Source organism: Triturus cristatus, chromosome 3_1 (assembly GCF_964204655.1).
Source record: "Triturus cristatus chromosome 3_1, aTriCri1.1, whole genome shotgun sequence".
In the NCBI taxonomy this organism is placed as follows: Eukaryota; Metazoa; Chordata; class Amphibia; order Caudata; family Salamandridae; genus Triturus; species Triturus cristatus.
This window is the reverse complement of record NC_140583.1, coordinates 259,346,034-259,358,703: the sequence shown is the minus strand read 5'-3', so window position 1 is coordinate 259,358,703 and position 12,670 is coordinate 259,346,034. Positions and strand designations below refer to the sequence as shown.

Sequence of the window (12,670 nt, the reverse complement as noted above, 5' to 3'; positions counted from 1 at the left end):
ATGCCCACAAACCACTGCCCTGGCATACATCAGTCACCCCTCTAGCTGGTGCCCTATGCCAGTGGTGAGGGTACAGGTGCATGAGCCCTGTACCCCTACAGTGCCCAAGTCCATTCCAGGGCACTGTTAGGGCAGTGCTGCCATTAAGAGTATATGGTGCTGGGAGTTTGTCATTACGAATTCCACAGCACCATAATGGCTACACTGAAGACTGGGAAGTTTGGTATCAAACTTCCTAGCACAATAAAACCACACTGATGCCAGTGTGGGATTTAATGTAAAATGCACAACGGAGGGCATCTTAGAGATGCCCCCTGAAATTCGACCAACTACTAGTGACCTGGTTGAGTGGCTGCTTAGGCTGCCACCACCAGACATGTATCTGGACCCTTGGGTCGAGAGCTTGCTGCTCTCGGGGGACCGGAAACAATCCACATCCTGGGACAAGGTGCCAAGCCTCCTCCCGCAGGATGGGCAGGGTTCACGAAGGGGAAGCTTCAAAGGCATGTCGCCTTTGTGAGCCTCTCCAGACCATTTGCTGCTTTCAGCAACTGGTCCCCACTGGTTCTACCCCCCACTTTGGGCGGGAGAACCGGCGGGAAAAACAAGTGAGGAAAGGGTGTGCCCGCCTCTGCCAACTCCACCCCTCAGGTGGGGGAGGCGAGGTGAAGCACAACCTCGAGTCCCCGCCATCTCGAGAATGGGGGGGACTCAGCCACCCAGGGACATGCTCCTGCCCCACTCCCACTGGACAGTGGCAGAATAGAGGGTGTCCCCCCCCCCCCCCCAGGGAAGGGACCCACTGGTCCCTGCCCTTTACCTACCTGTAACCCCCCTAAATTTAGTATTTAGAGGGTACCCTGAACGCTCCTTCCTCCGATCCAGCAACTACAAGAAAAAGAAGAGAAGGACGAGAAGCCGTGCAGAGCTAACAAGAGGACGACGCCCACTGACTTGGCCCAAGCCCTACCGGCCTGTCTCCCCTCGAACCTGCTCCTGCAAAACCCCGCCGTGTCCAGCGGACAGCAACCTCAAAAACCCCGGAGGACCTACCTGCCTTCACTTTCCAAGCTCATTCTCCCACGAACACCGGACGTGTTTGAACTGCAGCTTCTGGTGCCAGCCAGTAACCGCGAATCCCGCACACTCTGCAACCGCCGAATCCAGCCCGAGCTCAAGTGGACAAATAGCACAAGGAGGTCCCCCCCCGGCGATCCTGACCCGAGATCCGGCGACCCCTGACTTGCCTCAAGCCTCCTGATGACGCCTGCAGCCTCAATCCAGAGGATCCCCCCCTACAGCGACCAGAGCGGGTAAGAAAATCCAACGTCCCAAGGCACGCCTGCACCCGACGCCCCACGGCCTTTTGTGCCCAAACCAGCAATGCCTAACCAACCCTCTACATCCCAACTTACCCCTCAAAGTGGTGGTCACTCCTGGAAGATCCTCGTCCCCGAGCCTGCAGTGTTTCTTTGTCTGGAGAATCTCCATTGAAATCAACAGGGCACCCGACCTCAAAACCGCACCCTGCACCCGGCCGCCCTAGTGCCGCCGAGGGTGCTCCTTTGGTGCTAACTTGGTCCCCAACTTGCTCTGAGCTTAACCCTAGGAGCTTTGCTCCCACAACCCCGTGGCCTGCTTGCCAGCAGCCACCAACCGGAGTCCCCCTATCCTCCATAGCTTAACATTGGGCCTCAACACTCTGCACCCGGCCGCCCTAGTGCCCCTGGGGGTGCAACAACAGTGCATCTCTGACCCTGGGAGACCCCTGAGTCTTACCCCAGAACCCTAACTCAAAAGACCGATTACCTACCTGGAAACCGATAACCTCTTTTTCCTCATAGAATAACATTGACACTTTTTCTCCCAAAAAGTTTCTAAGTGTCGACTTTTGAAAACTGAGAATATTCCTTAAAAATCACACGATTAACAAACGCATTTTCTCAACTGTTTTCAGGAGATGTCCCAGTGCTGAATCTAGGTATCCAGCACTGAGTAAGAAAAGTATTGTTAAAGTAACTTACCTGCTAAGTGAATTTCCTCCCATAGGGTAACATTGGTGATTCTATGTGAAACATTTTCTGTCAACTTTTGAAATACAATAATATTCTTTAAAAATCGTACCTCAAACTAAAATGAATTTACTGAACCTTTTTCAGGAAATGTCCCAGTGCTGAATCTAGGATCCAGCCCTGTGTTAGCAAAAGTAATCTGAAAAGTAATTAATTGCATTTTACTTAAAAAGCCCATTCATTCGAATGTCCTATACCTGCTAAGTGTTGCAAACTGCTTACTTAAACTGTAACCAAAATCAGTACAAGTTATACTGCAATTTTGAACTGTGTTCATACAAGTAATCTACTACTGCAAAGTATTTTTATGCTTACCTGTGCCAGGCTTGCTTGGATCTAGAAATAAAACAACAGTATATTTTTTATACAACAACATTTGGCCTAGAATTCAGTTCTTGAGTGTGTGAATTCATTTGCTGACTTGAGTGTGTACATCAAATGCTTAACACAGTCCTCTGATACTGCCTTACTGCTCGACCAAGCTACCACTTTAGAGAGTAAGGTTCTATCTAACTTTAACCTCTGCCAAACCTCTGGAGACCCTTGGACTCTATACACACTGTACCTCACTTTGGTGCAGTATATATAGAGACAGTTTCTTACACTCACCCACAAAATACACACTCGCAACACGAGTTGACTTGAGTGTTCTGCCTTGTTAATGAGTAGATGCGTATATCTAAGGAGGGAAACTGAAGCACAGACCGCACAAATAAACACGCAAGCACACATTGTGCAGATAACAAAAAAAATTAAAAATACACACACACTAGGATGCACAATCCCGCCCTTATAGTGCGCTTAAAAGTGTAGGGGCACACGGACGCCCCTACTTATACAATCAAACAGGGTATGCGCACTCGCATCTAACCATCAACAAAACTAACAAGCGCGGTTCTGAAAGTAAAAGATGACCGCGCTACAGCCAGAGCATGGGGCTCTCTTGTCTTTATGGGGCCATGTGTTTCTAATTAGAAACACTTGGCTCCATAAAGATAAGAAAGTGCTTTGCAACAGCAGCAAAGCAGGCGACCCAGTCCGGATCGGAGGCGAAAGGGCGTTAACCAAAAATCCTCATTTCTAATGGCAGGCCACCGTTTAGCATAAACGGTGATGCCAGCCAATGGAAATGAGGGGCTGGGCTTCAAGTCCCTTTCTGTAAAGCCCTCCTCCACAAAATCTCTTGCCGAGCAAGCAGCACTTCGCGCTGCAACGCACGCGAGAACTAAAACTCCAATGGTCCATTTTATTTGTCATGTATATAGACTATCAAAATTATTTTAACTTGGATTGTTCTGAATAGATAGTTAGCCATTTGTTGTATAACTTGGACAGAACCATTCAAGGGCATTCTGCAGCTTTGACTAGTGTACATTTTAAAATAAAATCAAAGTGTTTGATTCAAGACTAGCATCGCTCGGGCGTGGCCAAGCCGGCGGCGAAGATGACCACCAGGTAGAGAGGCTCTCCACATCAGACTGGCCTAGCGGCGATTTCCCCCGTAATTGGCGGTGTAATCCGCCCCATTTCAGTGGTTGTGGACAGCGGATGCGTCGCTGCTCCTTCGGAGCAAAGTACATTGATCCAGGCCCAGACGGACCAGCAGAGCGACCAACCGACTGGAGGACCGGGCCTGCCGGCGCTGCAACCTCGAGCGCCTGGGCGGGCCCAAACTACGAGGCTCCCCGCGGGAGACTGCCGAGGCTGAGACCCTCGTCTACGGGACCCCGGGTGAGTTAGGCGGCGCACTTTGAATCCCCCCTTCCAGCCGACAGCCGGTGCCCGCGGTCTGCGCTCGGGTCGGCTTCCCCGCCCCCCCATAGATACAGCGGGAGATATACCGACGCGGTGGGGACAGGGCCCACGCGCCGAAGCCGTTGGGGGCTGGGGCGCCGGTCTGGGGCGCCGGTCTGGGGCGGTGGACGGACCGTTGGGGAGGGGTGGTGCGACCGTCTAATGCTCCTTGCTGTGACATTGCTGTGTGCCCGCCGGGGCCATTTTGAACTGTACCTCCATTACTGCAAGCAACGCGCCAGGCCAGAGGCACACCGCATGCGGCATCAGACCCTCACGTTATCAGCACTACGCCTGCCCTGCAACACTGCCATCCGATCCCAGTGGAGCTTCGGGTGCGACTCACCTGCCCTGCAACTGATGGGACTGCTCCTGCTGGTCTCCTGATCTCCCCAAAAGCCGGGAACTGTCGACCGTACCGTGCACAGCTGTTACCTTACAGCCCAGAGTGCCCACGTTGCCCGAGGCGTTCATGGCCAGTTCCATTTGCCCCCGCCATATTCATGACTCATTTGATTGACGGGGCCCATTTCAGGAACGGCGCCACCTTGAAGGTATGGGACGAAAAGATCCTAGACAGAGTACCCTACCTTTCGGGAAGACGACTGAGGGAACTGCATCACTTCCCACTGCGATGGCGGACAAAGCGCACACTGTGGAAGCACCGGAACCTCCTGAGGCCTCTTGCATAGCTACTGCTTGAGATGAGGGCAGGTTTTAAGGCGCTGGACTCCCGCTTTGACTCACTGGATCGCACTATCTCGTCATTGGGCGCCAAAGTCCAGGCCCACGACCGACGTTTGGATGTGGTGGAAGCACAGGTACCGGACTTGGAAGATGAGACTGCCCAATCTTTGAAGAGACTAGAACGGATGGAACGCCTGCTAAAGGAGGTTGCCATCAAGAACGAGGATTTGGAAGCACGTGGGCAACGCAACAACATTCGCATAATGGGAATCCCTAAGACAACGTCCACAGGCCGGATGGACCAATTCGTCGAGAAGCTACTTACAGACCTGTTTGGCAGTGATGCTTTCACTCCCGGCTTTGTCATTGAAAGAGCGCACCGATTACTCTGCCCCAGACCAAATCCTGGCCAGCCCCCGAGGCTCATCATTGCAAGACTCCTGAACTTCCGAGACCGCGACACAGCGTGGAGGATGGCGAGAGAACGGGAAATAATTGAATGGCAGGGATCGAAGATGTCCTTCTATCCAAACTTTACTCCAGTGGTTCAGGAGGCGAGCCAGAAATTCCAGGGGGTGAAGGCCACAGTTTGCAACCTTGGGCTTAAATATGGAATGTTCTATCCAGGGAGACTGAAAGGACTTTGGCGGTAGGTCCAAAATATTTGACACTCCTACAGAGGCCCAGGAATTTTGTTGCACATATAAGGCGCGGAGCACGCAGAATTAGACGGAGGGCGTGCTCGCCTCACCGCCACACAGCGGATGCTAGCGCTGAACTTTTTTCTAACTCTGGAACTGGATGATGGTTTCAGTGTATTTGATTGCATTAATACTTTGCTCTGGGAATTTCGTATTGTTTAACGTTATTATCTGACATGTCACTTGGCCGGTCTATTTGTGGGCAGAAGTACGCATTGTTTTGGTTATTGTTCACACTTTATTGTAGCATTGCTTGCCACGTTGCCGTTGAGTACACGTCCTGACAGACAAGGGTTTATGCACTGGTCAAATGCCACGGTTAGGTAGCATACAGGGGCCCTCGGCCGTCACCTTCATGTCCTGGAATGTCAGGGGGCTCAATAATACCAGTAAAAAGCGGCAGGTGATCCATTATCTCATGCGACATAAGGTTGACATAGCATACTTACAAGAGACACATCTCCCCATTGCCAATTACAGCAACTACGCTAGGGGCACAGCTATATTGGTTCACAGGAGAGTACCCTTTACACTTACAGATGTGGCCCGAGACCCAGAGGGCAGATATGTGATAGTCACGGATATCCTAAAAGGCCACAAAGTCACCTTGGTAAATGTTTATGCTCCCAATGTAGATGCCCCTGATTTTTTTCCATGACCTAAATGCACGGGTCACAAAACTAGACCCCCACGCATTGCTCCTGGGAGGGGACCTCAATTTATTAATAGACACCGTCCTGGGCAGCACCTCTAAGGCGCGGCGTGCCTTGAGGGACCTCTGTGAGCAACACACTTTAATTGACATTTTGCGGCAGCGTAACCCCGCCCTTCACAGCTACACCCATCACTCTGGCCCACACGACACCTGGTCAAGGATAGATTATTGGCTGATCTCGCCCACGGTTGCGATTGGTTTGACTCCCATACTACGCTTCCTTGCACGTACTCTGACCACTCACAGATAGTTTTACATCTAAGGCTCCCACGGCCAGAGGGGTACAAGAAACCGTGGCGCTTCCCTGGTAGAGCCCTCTAAGATGATCTGTTCAAGGCTTAGGTCAGGGAGGTGATAGAGGACTATTTTGAGCTTAACACCGGCTCGGTGGTCACCACGGCGGTTCTTTGGGAAGGCTTTAAAGCCGTTATCAGGGGAGTGTGCATCTCCAAGCAGGCGGGGGTACTTGGAGATCTTCGCCAGACGATGGCTCACATCGAGCAAGAAATAGCTGCAATAGACTCCCAACTTGTGACACTCCCTGACACAGCTGCTCTGGCTGCGAGACTTGCCCTACTGACTGAATACAGGGACCCAGCGGATTGCGAGATCCTATACATGGGGAAATACCATACGGCTAGACGATACAGGGAGGGTTAGCGGCCCGGCAGAGTCCTTGTGCAAATGCTGAGACCACCTTACAGTAAAAGTTATATCACGGAATTACACTCCGCAGACAGCACCACTCTCACTTCCGCGGTGGCTATCCGAGATGTGTTCCTAGATAATTATACTACACTTTACACGTCTAGAGCAAACGCTGACGGTACAGCACAGACTGAGTATCTAGACAAAATCGCATTGGTGTTTTTGGAGAAACATATGCTTGACTTCATGTCAGCGCCAATCTCCGTCGCTGATGTTATACTAGCCATAGACACCATGCGGGGATCTACTGCCCTGGGATTAGACGGATTCACCGGGGACTTCTATAAAGAGTTCAAAGACATTTTGGCCCCCCAGTTGATTGAGGTGTATGCGGAGGCCTTGGAAAAGCAAAGTCTCCCCCCCACAATGCGTGAAGCTGTGATTATCCTACTTCCGAAGCCAGGTAAAGATCATAGACAGTGCGGCTCTTACCGACCGCTGTCCCTACTGAACTTGGACTACAAAATATTGGCGAAAGTGCCCGCCAACAAGTTTTCACAGCTGAAGGAGTACATCATCTCCCCAATGCAGTCTGGCTTTGTCCCCAAACGCTCCACATCCTTGAACCTCCGAACACTGTTCACTGTGCTGCACAGAATCCAACCGGAGGTTCCTGCAGCGGCGGTGTTGCTTGACGCTGTGTAAGCGTTTGACTCTTTGGAATGGCCATTCCTAGTAGAAGTAATGCAGCGCATGGGCCTACCTTATAGTTTCATCACAATTGTTTCCTTACTATACAGCGGCCCCTCGGCTCGACTCCGCTTGAATGGTACTCTGTCCAAGCCGTTTCATTTATACCGCGGGACTAGGCAGGGTTGTCGCCTATCCCCCCTATTATTCATTATAGCAATGGACCCACTAATCGGGCATTTCCAAGAACGCCATCTGCATAGAGGGCTACAATTCCAAACGGGCCCGCTTTTAGCTTCCCTATACACGGACGATACCGTCCTGTATGTCCGGGAGCCCCACCTAAACCTGGCTCCTCTAATTCGTGAAGTTATCCGATTTGGCAGATTCTCGGGGCTGGGCATCAGTTGGCACAAATCCATCATATTCCCGCTAACAGAGAGCACAGTCAGGTGGGATTGCGAATTCCCTCTTGAATGGTGCCAAGACTCTGTGAAATATCTCGGCATCCACATCCACCTGGACACCACTCAGATTATACGCTTGAACTATGGGCAGACCTTTCAAAAAATAGAAGAACAGGTGGACAGATGACTGAGACTACCCTTGTCACTAGCTGGCAGGGTGCCCATATTAAAAATGGTGGCTCTCCCCAAATTGTTATATCTATTTAATATATCCCAGTGGAATGGCTTCTTTCGCACTCTATGGTCGCTTATGATCCGACTGGTATGGGGTAGGTAGACGTCCTCGAGTTCGTTGGTCCATACTGACCCTACCATACGACAGAGGGGGTTTTAACGTCCCAGACTTCCAACTGGTTTCACCCCGATGCACGTATCCAGTTTTTAAGACCAGAGGCGGACCTAGTTCTTCCGGACAAATTGAGGGAGGTGCTGCCAGGTGGGTTCCCACGGGACAAGTGGCATATTCAGACAGCATCCACAACTGCTTGGGCCTGGGACAAGCTGAGAAAGCGCTCGGGTGCCACATCTTTATACTCCTCCGCCCTGCCTTTGCCCAATACCAGATGGTTCCCACTCACTGGAGAGCGACTTGTACAGCCTACATTAGCAACAGCAGACATAGCTAAGATGGGCGATCTGTTCCCTGGGGGGCATGTTTTCACAATAGACGAAGACGACAGATTCCTGGATTGCAGTTTTATGACCCGCTTCCTAATGTGCAGAATGAAATCCGCCTTGTGTGCAGAGTTCCCCTCATACCCGGTTGAGCCGGACTCGTTTCCCCCGCTTAGTTTGGTCCTGGAGAGCACAAGTGGCGCACGCCTCATTTCTAAAATGTACAAGACCTGCGCCCAGCTCCTCCCTGTAGATGACTCCAAGGTTAGACAGGAATGGGAGGCGGATGTGGGTGGGGTGATCATAGACGACCAATGGAAGAAGTGTTGTGTGGTTACCAGGGACATCTCGCTTAACAGCCGCCATAAGTTACTACATTTAAAATTTCTCCGCCGTGCTTATTTCACACCAGCCATGGCCCACAAGATTGATGCTACTTAATCTCACAATTGCTTAAAATGCACCTCCCCACATGATGACTTTCTGCATCTGGCTTGGTCCTGTCCTCGTTTACAGACCTACTGGGCAGAGGTCCATTAGACACTGGGGAAAATAATTGGGATTCCACTTGTCCCCCTTCCTGAAATTGCCCTCCTAGGTTATACAGTTCAGATTCCCAAGAAAGTAAGGAAATTGGCGTCCCTGGGGCTATTGTTGGCGAAGAGGAAGGTGGCCATCCACTGGGGCAGGAAAACGGCCCCCAAACTACAAAATTGGCTGCGTAGCTTAGTGTACTGCAACACCAATGCAGAGTTATATGCCAGTCTAATGCCACCGACATCCCGCCCTACAGACATATGGGGACCGCTGAGAGCACACCTGGACGCAGCCAAGCAAGTCTCCACCTCACATACAGACCATGGCATAGTGCCAGAGGGTGTGGGCTGAGGGGCAGGTGCTGAACACACTGTTGCACGGCATGACGTGGCGGGAACTCGATGTGAGGCTGCTGCTCAGTGTTTGCAAGAAATCGACGGCCTAAAGCATTATAGTTCGGAATGGGACGGTGGGTGGGGGCGGGGGGAGGTGTCAGGATCCGTTGTCCATTGTGTGTTGCCACTGTATGGGTCGCTATTTTGTCCACTATTGTATCACAAACTGTCAGGCACGATTCGTTTTTGGTTGTGCAAAAACCATATGCAATGCAATGTGAATTGTCTCCTTTATTTGGAAAATAAAGTGTTATATAACAAAAAAAGACTAGCATTGCTCTCATTACACATTATATATTTACAGAATTATAATTAAAGATTTATTGAGACATCCGTAATCCAGAGAAATGTAAAGGTTTTCTTTCTCGAATAGCAATTGCAGTGGTCAAATATTAAAGAAAGGCTTAATAAGTGAGGACATCTGTTTATCTAAGCCTGACAATAGCTTTGGTGTATATCAAAGAAGATTGATTTGAAGAAAGCACAGTACTTTCACAGGCTTCCCTTACATGTGAAGTTATTAGTCCAGCCATTTACATCAGGTTAGAAAATCAGTTTAAAAAAAATAGTTTTTCTGCTTAGACCGGCTTGGGATGTGCATATTCATGTAAGTGTTACCTTTATCAGTTTGCCTCAGTTTTATTGAAATAATAGCGGTAATCGAAGTCCAGATATATTTTTGATGTTTTAGTAGGGTAGTGTGTTTTGTGAAAGTTGTTGCTACCTGTACCCCTTAAATCTTATATGCCCATCTAAATCACAGATTGGCTTGAAGTTGTTCTATGATATTTCAAATGTGAAAGTGTTCTTGTAACTGATTGCCAAAACTATGGCTTTCTTTCACATCTTGTTATACTAAACTGCAAACGAGGCACACAATCTCTGGTACCTGTCTAAAATGTTACTGTCTCTTGCCCTCTCTTTGAACTACATGAGTAGCACCCATTCCAATCCTTACTTGGCCATCCCATCATTCTACCAACCTCTGTTCTATTTGGGCTCAATTCAGTGTTGTGACATTTTGCTAATTGGATTGCTAATTTGTCTTGATTGAATGTTCTTTCCCTACAGAAAATTTCCAGAGTTGTTTACCTGGTTCAAAACCTTCTTGGGCTACAAGGAATCGTCTCACATTGAGCCATTTCCCAAGGAGCGGGCAACAGAGGGTATTGCTATGGAGATAGACTATGCCTCCTGCAAAAGACTGGGCTCCAGCTATCGAGCATTGCCCAAAAGCTACCAGCAGCCAAAGTGCACAGGGAGGACCCCACTCTGCAAAGAGGTTAGTGGTTTACAAGAATGGGGGTATGCTTTCTCTATTGCTTGCTTTGACTGTTAGGGTAACTCATCCTTGTGAGCCACACCGTGTCACAATCTTTAGTCTTGCATTCGAGTGCGAACTTCTTTAATTATTTAGGCAACATCATTAAAGGACTGTCTAAATGCCTTTTGAACCCGAATCGCTAATATTCAACTCGTCTTTATTTTTGTATCTTTGTGCCAATGGATGGTTTTCAATAGCACACTTTACTTAGCGGCTCATTTTTATTAATGAAGAAATATTTGCAAGTCCTGGTTAATATGTCCCCTTTTTAAATTTGAATACAAACAAAAACATTTAGATCTGCAAATGGAAATATGGCTGTTTTTTATGTCCTCCAAAATATGCTTGTTAATTATAGGTGAAGCAATTGTACTGCATCATGGATTTGGTGGACCAAAGCTTCTGACATTAGAATGTAAAACTTACATTAAAAAAATATATATATATATTCGAAAACAGATACTCATATTAGTCTTTATGTCCTCTCCAGTCTGTGGACATGATGTTCAGATATAGTAGAATTGAATTATGGAGGGAGTGTGGATTAGAGGGAAATGGCTATTGCTTGTCCAAACACTAAAGTGATATTGCTAAATGCACTTTGTGCTTATGTTCAGCATGAGAATATCAATTTCATAGTTTGTATGTCATTTTGAGTGGCTAAATCCTCAGTGTAAAGACTGCCAACACCTTAATTCTATTTGGGACAATCTGTGACATGATCCAAATCCATAATGAAAATCAGCTTTGGCAAAAAAGGCAGTGCCACTTAGTTGAGCCACATACATTTTCTGATGTCTATTTCTAACCGCAGATTCTTCATCTTAGAATACGCCCAAGGGTCCAGCTTTGATCTGGAAAGCTTTTGCCAGCAATGCTCCCACGCAACGGTAGGCCTATTTTGCTCCGTATCTGCTCCCCACCGCACCGGAAGGGACTGATCAAAGCTGCACATGTGCCACCTCTGCACACTGCACATTGTCAGTTCCTTTCTTTCAGTGCCCTACAGTGCAACTCCTAAAAGAGAAATGCAATGTGCTAGGGAACAATGTTCCCTCCTAGGACTACAGGTTTCAGACCCTGCTGCGATTACAGGAAATAGGTGTAGGTCTCTGTAGGAAGCTGGCTCTGTGCACACTATACCTCATGTTGGTATAGTATATACAAATGCAGTGGAACCCCAAAGGTAGGTTGAGGTAAAAGTAGATAGCACCTGACTCTATTTGTGGTTGTGTGGGCGAGCAGTAAGGCTTTATCAGTGGGTAGTGTTAAGCATTTGTTGTTCACACTCAATCAGTAAATGATGTCACACACTCAGAGACTGAACTCAGACCAATTTGATTTGTATAAAAATATTTAGTTTTATTTATTTACTAAATCCAAGCAAGCCTGGTGCAGGTAAGTGAAATAATACTTTGCAAACTCTAATGCAATGATTTACAGTTGAATGTAGGTTCTAATGCAGTTGGTTGAATTTCATGTAAAATCCACTCGGAGAGCATCTTAGAGATGCCCCCTGAAAACCAACATTACACCAGTGTTTTGGCTGACTGGCTGCTCACCAGCTACCACCCCTAGACATGTTTCTGGACCCGTGAGTTGATAGCCTCCAGCTCTCAGGGTCCTGAAACAAATCACATCCAGGACAGACGTGCCAAGCCTCCTTTCCCAGGATGGGCAGGGTCAACTCTGGGAAAGCTTCAAAGGCTTTCCACCTTTGTGAGCTGCCCCAGCCTTTTGCTGCTCCCAGCAACGGCCCCCACTGTTTCTGACACCCACTTTGGGTGGGAGAATAGGTGGGAAAACCAAGATAGGAGGAGAAGTGTGCCCACTTTGCCAACGCCACCCCTCAGGTGGGGGAGGCGAGGTGAAGCACAACTCTCAGTCCCCGTATCTTGCAGATGGGGGGACCCAGCCAACCAGACTGAGGCTTATGCCCCCTTCCACTGGAGGGTGGCATAATAGGGGGTGTACCCACCCCAAGGAAAGATCCCATTGGTCCCAAACTTTACCCGTAACTCCCCT

General features: G+C 48.9%; 1 protein-coding gene across 7 annotated transcripts in view; it reads left to right on the top strand.

Annotated features, from left to right (window-relative positions):
* The window catches only part of SIN3A (SIN3 transcription regulator family member A), an 822,316-nt gene that overhangs the window by 414,161 nt on the left and 395,485 nt on the right, over window positions 1-12,670 (top strand). For all 7 annotated transcript variants that reach the window (XM_085643842.1, XM_085643840.1, XM_085643838.1 and 4 more), the window contains one exon: window positions 10,393-10,603. In XM_085643842.1, the coding sequence (XP_085499968.1) occupies window positions 10,393-10,603 (211 nt within the window). The remainder of the gene's footprint in view (window positions 1-10,392; window positions 10,604-12,670) is intronic.